This window comes from Diaphorina citri, unplaced genomic scaffold (genome assembly GCF_000475195.1).
Source record: "Diaphorina citri unplaced genomic scaffold, Diaci psyllid genome assembly version 1.1 scaffold227, whole genome shotgun sequence".
NCBI lineage: Eukaryota > Metazoa > Arthropoda > Insecta > Hemiptera > Psyllidae > Diaphorina > Diaphorina citri.
Genome location: NW_007377664.1, coordinates 49343 through 59908, shown reverse-complemented (window position 1 = coordinate 59908; position 10566 = coordinate 49343). Strand labels below are relative to the sequence as shown.

Below are 10566 nucleotides of genomic sequence, written 5' to 3'. Positions count from 1 at the left end.
AAAAAAAAAAAACAATAATTAAACATGTCAATAATTACCATTACCTCTCACTTATAGGAAATCCTATACAAGGTAGAGAAAGTTGTGTAATTCCCAATAGGACATAACACGGTCAAAACGCAGGCTTGCATTTATACACAAACCTAAAGGCTGTCGTGGCCGGCATTAGCACTTATATTTCATGCACAAACCTTACGTTTTAGCCTGGCCGACAGTTTCATAGAAATGTCATAAAACGCAAGCCAAACTTCGACTGTCGTGGCCAGCCTGAACACTTATTAGTGCACAAACCACCTTGCGTTTTTGGCCAGTAATATGACAAATGACGCCGGCTTGCGTTGTACTTATGCACAAAGCTCGGGTTTTTGGACCGGTGATTTCATATGAATAACGCCGGCTAGCGTAACCTCTACGTTTTAGATTGGCAATTTCATACATGCTGGCTTGCATTTTTGACCGGCACGATGAATTGTATTGGATTAGGTGTGTGAAATTTAATTCAGTCAAACATGGCTGAACCAATGAGATCTCACTGGTTCAGAGGGAATTAATTTCCACATAATCGAATACGATACCGGCTTGCGTTTGTGACTGGCAAGGCCGTAAAAGTTTCTACTTATGCACTATCCTCGTTGCCGTCTTGGCCGGCATTGTTACCGGCGCGCTATGGTGGGGTAGTACGAGGCGGGGGGCTCCGTTGACCTGGGCTAGGCTCGGCTTGAGTATGATCTGATGAGAGGAGATGGGCTGGAGGGAGGGCAGCGGCTTGATGACCGGGGGCGAGGTGACAACACTGGTCGAGCTGAGCATCTGGCAACACAGGAGAGAAGGTGGAATGTTAAAACACGAAAGTAGGTGCCCCCCCTTTTTTTTAAAATTTGCAATAACTCCCAAAAAGGTGAGTCCGATTTCTTAGTTGGTCGATAGAAAGAACTGTAACTTCGCAGGTCTTATCGTCAAAAAACCGAAGAGAGAAAAAAGACAGGATATGAGAAACCCAGCCATTCCGAGAAGTCATCTATTTTTCCCCCATTAATTCAAGGCGGTTGTCACTGCTTACTGTCTCCTGCCAGCCTAGTGAGCTTGGACTCCCTTGTTAGCGCTAGGTCGTGGATTCGATCCCCACCCAGGGCAAACTTAATCCTGAAAAGAGGTGCTTTAGTACTTACTTTAGGGTGTTTTAGTACTTACTTTAGGGTGCTTTAGTACTTACTTTAGGGTGTTTTAGTACTTTAGGGTGGTTTAGTACTTACTTTAGGGTGGTTTAGTACTTACTTTAGGGTGTTTTAGTACTTACTTTAGGGTGTTTTAGTACTTACTTTAGGGTGCTTTAGTACTTACTTTAGGGTGTTTTAGTACTTTAGGGTGCTTTAGTACTTACTTTAGGGTGGTTTAGTACTTACTTTAGGGTGTTTTAGTACTTTAGGGTGGTTTAGTACTTACTTTAGGGTGGTTTAGTACTTACTTTAGGGTGCTTTAGTACTTACTTTAGGGTGTTTTCGTACTTTAGGGTGGTTTAGTACTTACTTTAGGGTGGTTTAGTACTTATTTTAGGGTGGTTTAGTACTTACTTTAGGGTGTTTTAGTACTTACTTTAGGGTGCTTTAGTACTTACTTTAGGGTGTTTTCGTACTTACTTTAGGGTGTTTTAGTACTTACTTTAGGGTGTTTTAGTACTTACTTTAGGGTGGTTTAGTACTAACTTTAGGGTGGTTTAGTACTTACTTTAGGGTGTTTTAGTACTTACTTTTGGGTGTTTTAGTACTTTAGGGTGCTTTAGTACTTACTTTAGGGTGTTTTAGTACTTACTTTAGGGTGTTTTAGTACTTACTTTAGGGTGGTTTAGTACTTACTTTAGGGTGGTTTAGTACTTACTTTAGGGTGTTTTAGTACTTTAGGGTGCTTTAGTACTTATTTTAGGGTGGTTTAGTACTTACTTTAGGGTGTTTAAGTACGTACTTTAGGGTGCTTTAGTACTTACTTTAGGGTGTTGTGACGAGGTGAATAATACTTGAGCACTATGATGTGCGGAGACCAGACCAGGGAGACTATTGAGGGAAACCAGCTTGGGAGTGACATTGGCCGGTATACTATCACCTGCTGAAATCATGGGAAAAAGAGGAACACAACAGTTAGTTGGAAATACTCTCAAAATTAAGCGAGGGGGGGGGGAAAGAACCATGGGTGCTACAAAAGTGTTTCTATCGCCGATTTTATTATTACTTCATTTTAGGGTGTTAGAGGTTTGATAGAGGGAACTATTACTGCTAGGGTCTTGTCGTCCCGAAATCGAAGAGAGAAGGAAGACAGGATAGGAGAAAGCCAGCCGTTCCGAGAACGAACTTTTAGAATCCCCTAAGGGTGGAAATCGAACCCGCGGCCTAGCGCTTACAAGGCAGACGTGCCACCAACCAAGCTAACTAGGCTCCTGGGCTGGCATCTATGAAATAAATAAATATTTAAAACTTACATTTAATAATAGTGGCAGTGGACATCCCATTAGTAGACACCGGTGTTGCCGGCACCATTGCCGGACTCGTTGCCGGCTTCCCATTATATCCGGCACTGGCCGGCACCCCGTTCGAGGCACTCAGCGTGTTAATCACGCTCGACTGTATGACGCTTGGACACGTTGACTGCGTCGGCCGGTAGGGGAGCTTGATGTAGGAGGGGGAGGAGGAGGGTGGGGTGGGGTGGGGGGGGTGGAGTGGGTGATAAGATGGGTGTATTGAACAAGGTCAGGGTTTGTTGTTTACTAAGCACAAACAGGAGAAGGGAGGAAGGGGGAAAGGGAAGATGGAGGGGAAGATATGAAGAGTACGAGATATAAAGAGAAGGTTAGGAAGTGAACGATGAAGAATTTGAGAGAAGGAAAAAAGAGGAAGAGGAGAGAGAAAGCAGAGGGAGATTCAGAAAAGAGGAAAGGGGGAATGAGAGTGAGATGGATGAAGAAAACTAGAGAAAGAAAAAATATGAGAGAGGGGTGTAGAGAGGGAAAAAGGAACGGGAGAGGGAGAAAGAGGGAGAGAGACAGAGAGACGGAAAGAGGGGTTGGGAGAAAGGAAGAGAAAGAAAAAGAGGGGGAGACAGAGGAAAGAGCGAGAAAGAGAGGGAGAAAAAAGCAGCCATAGAAATGTGGACTTGTGTGGAGTATTACATAATTTACTGAAAACAAATCCTCTAGGAAAGGGATTATTTTTATTTTGTACCCCATCAAAAGCTTATCCCTCCCTCTTAATTAAAAAATAAAAAAAAATACAAGCTAGTACGCACGTCACAGTCTCAATATTGAAGAATTTAAAAAAAAAAAAAAAAAAAAAAAAAAAAAAAAAAAAAAAAAAAAAAAAAAAAAACAGGGAGGGACAGAAAAAAGGGGAAATAAAGGGAGGGATAAAATACAGGAGGGAATTTTCGGGAGAGAAAAAAAGATAGGAAGGTACTTGAGAGAGAGGGAAACGGGATAATGTACATACCTACTGTGCAACATAATACGGGGAACCTTGACCCAGATTTCCCTCAGCCCTGTGTAACATTAAACCTGACCCCCTTCTACTGCTCCCTAGGGGAGGGTGCTCCCTAGGGGAGTGTAGGGGAGGGAATATTATCTCGAGTGTTTTCGAAATACTGATCGAAACAAGAAACAAGGAAAGTAGAAGAGAGAAAAAGAAAAGAAGAGAATTTTTAGACAAAAATTTGTACTCGTTTTTCGATTGCAAATATTTCAACGGGTTACTTTCTGGTGTTAGGAGGCCGTGACGATGGCGGTGGTCGAGGGGGAAGAGGGGAGGGGGGAGAGAGAGGCGGAGGAGGGGGAGTGATGGCGAGGGGGAGAAGATTTGGGAGCGCCTAGAAACAGAGAGAAGGGAGGAGAGATTAGTACAGTAGAATTTAATTTTAATTTATTTATTGAAATATTTGTTCAATAAGTAGCAACCTCCGTGGTCCAGGGTTCAATTTCCGGCGGGGTAGAAGTTTTTTCGACTCTGTGCTTAGAGTTCGGGGTGCACTCAACCTCGTGAAGACAATCGAGTAGCTACTTCAATCGAGTAGCGACCAGTGGCGGCATTACCAGTGTAAAAAGATTGATGATGCGAGGAGATGATAATTAATAGTAAAGAAGGCACTTAGTAATGCCGTGATGCCCTCAACAGTAGTGAAGAATCTCTCTGGGCTTTCAACATAGCAACGAGTGTTCATGATAAAGTAAGACTAATTAATGTAACGAACGTAACAATGAACTCTCAAGAATACGTAAGATTTAAATTCATGATTTGATTTGATTGATATTTTTTCAGACACTTACCACCATTGACATGAGACGTATGTACTGTGAGTGCGATGGGCAGGGGGGACTCCCCCGAGAGAGGTAACATTCGAACGTTAGACGAGGACAGAAGGTGAAGAGGAAGAGAGGAAGAGGTGGTGCTGGATGACGTCACATTCGACGAACTTACGACCTGAAGAAAAAGAGGAAACAAAAAAGGATATTAATTATTATGTAAATTTATTTTTATTTTACCTAGTTCTTTTCTTTATTTACTTTTTATAGGTTTGACAGAGGGAACTGTAACTGCCAAGATCTTATCGCCCCAAAATCGAAGAGAGAAGGAAGACAGGATAGGAGAAAGTCAGCCGTTCCGAGAACGAACATAATCCGTTTAAAAGTATAAAAAAATGTATCAACATTGTTGAAGAATTTGGCCATATTTGTACCACAACCTCTGTGGGCGAGTGGTTAAGAGCACTGACTCTCAACCTGGAGGTGCTGGGTTCGAATACAGGCCGAGACGGAAAATTTCAAGGGGGCGAGTGGTTAAGAGCACTGACTCTCAACCTGGAGGTGCTGGGTTCGAATACAGGCCGAGACGGAAAATTTCAAGGAAAAAAAAAAATGCTTTGTCAGAGAAAATCAAAATTCGAGAGATCAATATAGATTTTGGCAAATTCCTCTCTTCATAGCACTTCTAAAACATAATTATTAACTAGGGATATTCCTATAATAACTCCTTCCGAATTTCAGCGTTCGTATTGGGGTTCTAAATCCGTGTCTGATTAATTGATTGGATGGATCTCGTTTTTATAAACACCCTATATAATTACCTGGATATGTGTTTGGTTATGTAGCGGCGACATGGTAGATGACAAACTAGAATTGGAACTATACAGGGTGGACTCGCTGCACTTCAACAAATTGGACGCGCCACTCGAACTCCCTGCTCGGCCGTATTCTCCCTCCCCTCTCCCGCTGATCATTTCCCCTCCTCCGCCTAGACTCGAGCCACTCTCCCCTCCATCGCTTCTCTCCAGGCCTACACTCCCATTGGTGACGATAACTAGGCCTCCATCCTCGTCCATGTAGGATCTCTCCTTCCCGTAGGATAACAGGGAGGACTCGTGATGATGGTTGTCTGGAAAATAGAATTAGGATAGAATATAATAGAACCCTGTGCATACTGCAAGAGAGATATTGAAAAGTGCCTTTACTCCCGCAGTCTAAACAAGGTGGTATGAACAGAGTACCGAACCCAATGGATAAAAGAAGAGTCCACTTGTCGATGTGGTTTGAACATTAACAACGGTGGTCTTCATGTCCCAAAATGAAAGAGAATACAGGATAGGAAAAAGCCAGCCGTTCTAAGAACGAACATTACATGTTAAAGACAAAATCCACCTCGGGCGGTAATCGAACCCGCGACTTATCGCTTGAAAGGTGTACGCTACCTCACTAGGCAGGTATCGCGAACGCAACTCGGATGACCTTTTTGTGGGTTGGGACGCAAATCGGATGATTTGGGGTTTTCTGACGCAACTGGTGTTCCTCCAGCTAAATATACTAATCATTCTAGGGCCCTATTTAGGGGGCCCAGGGCGCCAGGACCTAACTCCCTTTGAGTTTTTCGATTGCAAATATTTCAACGGGTTACTTTCTGGTGTTCTCGTGTTGACCCAGCACATAAATGGGAAGTATTGTGTCTCTTCTCACCCATCTGATGAGAGGCATACTACGGGATGGGCATACTACGGGATTAAAAAAAAAAAACTATAGCCATTAAAAAAAAAAAAACATAGACATGGAATGACCTGGAAAAAATAGATAATAAACATACCTATGAATAAGTAAATAATTAAAGTATAAGTAAAGTAAAATTATTAATTAAAGAATTAAAACAAAAAAAAAAAAAATCAGTTTTCTCACACCCAGTAGGTGTAAGTATTATGAAAATTCCTACCGAAGTTCAAACACACACACATATACGTACACATATGAGTGAACTATACACATATGAGTGAACCAGTGAACTAGATAACATATACACGTGTGTGTTCTACGTGCTTCCAGGCCATTCCACGTGGTGTTACAAACTTCCACGTGCAACCGTCATTCCATATTCATACCTCTCTCGTAACCGTAGAATTATGTATGTAGATTGTAGATACAAATATTTCAGTGGTGTGTCGTGATATTTTCCAAAGGGTAACTTTTTTTTTTCAAGGGGGAGGGGGTGAAGGTGGTCTTACTAAGGGTACGACATCAATTTTAAAATGAACAAAATAGCAGCCTAGTCAGCTTGGTTGGCAGAGCGTCTGCCTTGTAAGCGCCAGGCCGCGGGTTCGATTTCCGCCCGGGCCGGATTTTATCCCGAACTGATAATGTTCGTTTTCGGAATGGCTGGCCTTTTCCTATCTTGTCTTCTTTTTCTCTCTTCGATTTCGGGACGATAAGACCTTAGCAGTTAGAGTTCCCTCTATCAAGCCTCTTTTTTATTAACAAAATTCTAGCTCTCAAGTATCTCACTGGCCGAAATTTGTTTCAGTCTGACTTGAGAGCAAGAATTTTTTTTTAGTAAATACCTACATACGTTGGAATCCAGGTTTCTCACTATTTTCAGTGATCACTATTTTCTATTTTCAGTGATAACTGATAAAGTAATTGGAGGGAGGAGAAGAGGAAAAACCGTAGACAGGAAAGGGAACGCTACTTCCCTAGCTTTCATTTAGAATGCGCCACTGAAATTATTTACATGTCATAAGTTGTATGTAGGTCACCAATATATCACTGCAGCCTGTTTTGACTTTGAAGGTCGTCGTCATTTTGTACGAGTAACCTTAGCTCGGTGCCAATTCGCCCGGGTTCGATTCCCGCTTGAGACGTAAATTTAATCGACTCATATTAGGATTGGGTTTATGGTTTGTCTTTTGGACTTCTCCTATCCTGTCCCGGGTTCGAATCCCGCGTGAGTCGGAAATTTGGAAATCTTACATCGCTACATGCATGAAAGGGTATTACTTGCCCAACCACGTCTATTTTGGTATGGATTTGATGCGTGTTAATAGTGAGAATGTTCCTCCTTAACTTTACTGTAGGCCAGGCTCCTACTCACCATAAGGTATGTCGACCTCCATGTTGTCAGGTATAAGCGTATTGAAGTCAATGTGCTCCCACCGGGCAGATAGTTCTTTCTTGAGGAGTGCCAACCTCTGTTGGGCGTGGATCTTCTCTCGTGCGAGCCTCTCCATCTCGTGCTCGAACTCGCGCTCTCGACGCCGCAGGAACTGAAATCATAAAGAGAAAACAACTTTAGTTTTTTTTTTTTCTCCCTGAATCTTAACAACGGATGAAAAACAGCATTAGACCAGAAAAAAATTCGCCTCAGACATAAAGAAAGATTCCCTGGTCTTCTAAAGCGATGCACCGCCAGCCTAGTTAGTTGGTAGTTAGCTTAGTTGGTAGTGCGTCTGCCTTGTAAGCGCTAGACTGCGGGTCCGATTTCCGCCCCGGGCGGATTTTATCCTGAACGGAAAATGGTCGTTCTTGGAACTTTCTCCTATCCTGTCTTCTTTCTCTTTTCGATTTCGGGACAAGACCTTAGCTGTTACAGTTCCTTCTATAAAACCTCTTTTTTTTTAAAGGAAAAAAAGCTCTTTTACACAGTGATCGTTTCCTAAGGACGAGTAAAGATGAAAGTCTATGCAACATTGCAACAACACAATACTGTTGAGTAATTGAGAAATGTACTTGATAAATTGATAATGCATAGGTGATAGATATGTGCATAATAGTTAGGTGTGTAGGATTGCTATTGCTATGAACACGCGGACGTCAATAGAATAGAGATATAGAGAGTTCTATTATTACTGTAACAGATAGAGAGTTCTCAGAGTTCTATTATTGACAAACTCGGATTTGTTTTGCGCCGTTCCTCAGGTGAGCTAGAGTAAATATGCGTCACTAGGTTGGGAGGAAGAGCTGATAAGATGGCGCCGGAGGGGAGGGGTTCAGGGTTCAACAAGAGGAGAGGGAAGGTAGAAGAGAAGGGAGGGTGGAAGAATTGGAAGATCAAAAAGAGAGGAGAGGAAAGGCGTAGGAGGGGAGGTGGTTCAGGGTTCAAAAAGAGAGGAGGAGAGGAGAGAAAAGAAGGGAGGGAGAGAGGAGGGAGGCTGGGAGATAGGGAGGAGAAGAGTGAAGGAAAGAGAGAGAGAGAGAGAGTAGGAGAACAAATTTTTGTCGATGGTGGGATTCGAACCCGGGACCTTCTGCATGGCAAGCAAGCGCGTTACCACTGGACCAACCGTGCCCCATTTGTTAATCGATTTAGGTTTGGGTTTCCTGTATTACCGTCATTCCTGTATAAAATAAACAAATGAAAAAATACAACTATGACAATTAAGGAACAGGAAAAGAAAAGATAAGGAAAGAAATGGGGCTTAAATCCGCTTAAAAGAAAAAAAGAAAAAGTCAGCTTAAAAAAAAAAAAAAAAAAAACTAGAAGCTTGCGAAGTGACCTGGCGTTTAAGCATTGGGTTAAAGGGACGGCGCGGCAGTTTAAGCATTGTGTGAAATGTAAAAATAAGACCTCTTTTGTCTATGAACAAGAGGAGGACGAACCTTACCCTAAACGGATAAGGTTCGTTCTCGGAACGACTGGAATTCTCCTATCCTGCCCTCTTTTCGATTTCAGGACGATAAGACCTCAGTAGTTATTTACAATTCCCTCTATCAAACGTCTTCAAAAAATCCCCAAATAACCAGTTTTCTCAACTATTCAGGTTCGGACTGTACTAAATCTTTCCAGAAAAATCCTGGGTTCTGAGAAATCTCAAGGCCACTGTTCTATTTTTTCCCCTCGCTAGGCCTGACCACGTCATAAATTATAGCTATTGGAATAAATTAAGTTATCAGGCGCTTAAGCAAACAAAACCACCTATTTCCTATCATTTTTTTCTTCTTCTTTTTCAATAGGTTTGATAGAAGGAACTGTAACTACTGTTGAATATGCCTTGTTTATCCTGCTGGAATAGGACTGAAAAGTCCGTTTACCCCCGCAGTCTAAGCAAGGTCTTCTTTTAAGAGGTTTGACAGAGGGAACTGTAACTGCTATGGTCTTATCGTCCCGAAATCTAAGAGAGAAGGAAGACAGGATAGGAGAAAGCCAGCCGGTCCGAGAACGAACATTATCCGTTCAAGATAAAATCCGCCCCGGGTGGGAATCAAACCCGGGACCTAGCGCTTACAAGGCAGACGCGCTACCAACCAAGTTAACTAGGCTGGCTTCTCAATCATTGGTGTTCGCCTTAGGATTAGGACCCGACCCGACCGTACAACTAAATAGTTCAGCCATACGCCTAGTCAAATAATATGTGGTTAGGTTAATCTAGCGATTTGGGAGCACGGTTCAGGTCCAGTGGTACCCCCCACAAGCACTACTTATTCTTATTAAGCACTACTTATTCTTATTAAGCACTACTTATTCTTATTAAGCACTACTTATTCTTATTTATTTCAGGGCAAATAATGCCGTACTCTTGGCCCTGTACGAGGCGGTTCATTTGAATCGGAACTTCATGTCCTCCCTCGCTCATCTGCAGACGGAACCCCCCCTGACCTCTGCCCCTGGGACGGAGCCCAGCGCCGAACTCAATAGTAACCTCATCGAGCCCTTGACGGAGCCTCCCGCACAGCCCTGTAACCTTCTAGTCACCTTCTTTCAATACTGGTTAGTGCTTTCAGTTCAATACCTTTTTTTTATAAAAATAGCAAAGGTTGAGTGTCAAGGGAATCAAAAAACCAAATGTCATCCCAAAGCACGGTGCCGAACTCAATAGTAACCTCATCGAGCCCTTGACGGAGCCTCCCGCACAGCCCTGTAACCTTCTAGTCACCTTCTTTCAATACTGGTGAGTGCTTTCAGTTCAATACCTTTTTTTTAGAGGTTTGTTTGAGGGAAAACGGAGTAGACCAGCTTTGTCTGGCAGGGAGGATAACAGGCTGAAATTTCTCTGAATAAAAATAGCAAATGCCAGCCTAGTTAGCTTGGTTGGTAGTGCGTCTGCCTTGTAAGCGCTAGGCCGCGGGTTCGATTCCCGCCCGGGGCGGATTTTATCCTGCTGGGATAATGTTCGTTCTCGGAACGGCTGGCTTTCTCCTATCCTGTCTTCCTTTTCTCTTCGATTTCGGGACGATAAGACCATAGCAATTACAGTTCCTTCTGTCAAACCTCTTAAAAAAAAAAAAAAAAAAAAAAAAAAAGAGAGAGAAAAAAAAGGATAGGAAAAGCCAGTCTTTCC

At 42.7% G+C, this 10566-nt stretch overlaps 2 protein-coding genes across 2 annotated transcripts in view; both read right to left on the bottom strand.

Annotated features, from left to right (window-relative positions):
* Window positions 1-84: 84 nt before the first annotated feature.
* LOC108251827 lies at window positions 85-2678 on the bottom strand. The gene is made up of 3 exons (XM_026821401.1): window positions 2471-2678; window positions 1982-2100; window positions 85-810 (listed from the first exon to the last, which is right to left on the bottom strand). The coding sequence occupies exons 1-3, from the start codon at window positions 2526-2528 to the stop codon at window positions 613-615; spliced, it is 375 nt and encodes a 124-aa protein (XP_026677202.1). The 5' UTR covers window positions 2529-2678; the 3' UTR covers window positions 85-612.
* A 1064-nt stretch (window positions 2679-3742) lies between these two features.
* LOC103506316 overlaps window positions 3743-10566 on the bottom strand; it is a 41139-nt gene continuing 34315 nt past the window's right edge. The window contains exons 4-7 of the mRNA XM_008470706.3: window positions 7383-7554; window positions 5101-5408; window positions 4304-4457; window positions 3743-3846 (exon numbers count right to left, since the gene is read on the bottom strand). Of these exons, the coding sequence (XP_008468928.1) occupies window positions 3743-3846; window positions 4304-4457; window positions 5101-5408; window positions 7383-7554 (738 nt within the window). The remainder of the gene's footprint in view (window positions 3847-4303; window positions 4458-5100; window positions 5409-7382; window positions 7555-10566) is intronic.

Coding starts and splice junctions, on each gene's coding strand:
- LOC108251827 (XM_026821401.1), bottom strand. CDS start 2,528: ATGGTGCCGGCAACACCGGTGTCTACTAATGGGATGTCCACTGCCACT. Junction 2,101..2,470: donor CACTGCCACTATTATTAAAT/GTAAGTTTTAAA, acceptor CCATGATTTCAG/CAGGTGATAGTATACCGGCC. Junction 811..1,981: donor CCTCGTCACAACACCCTAAA/GTAAGTACTAAA, acceptor CTGTGTTGCCAG/ATGCTCAGCTCGACCAGTGT.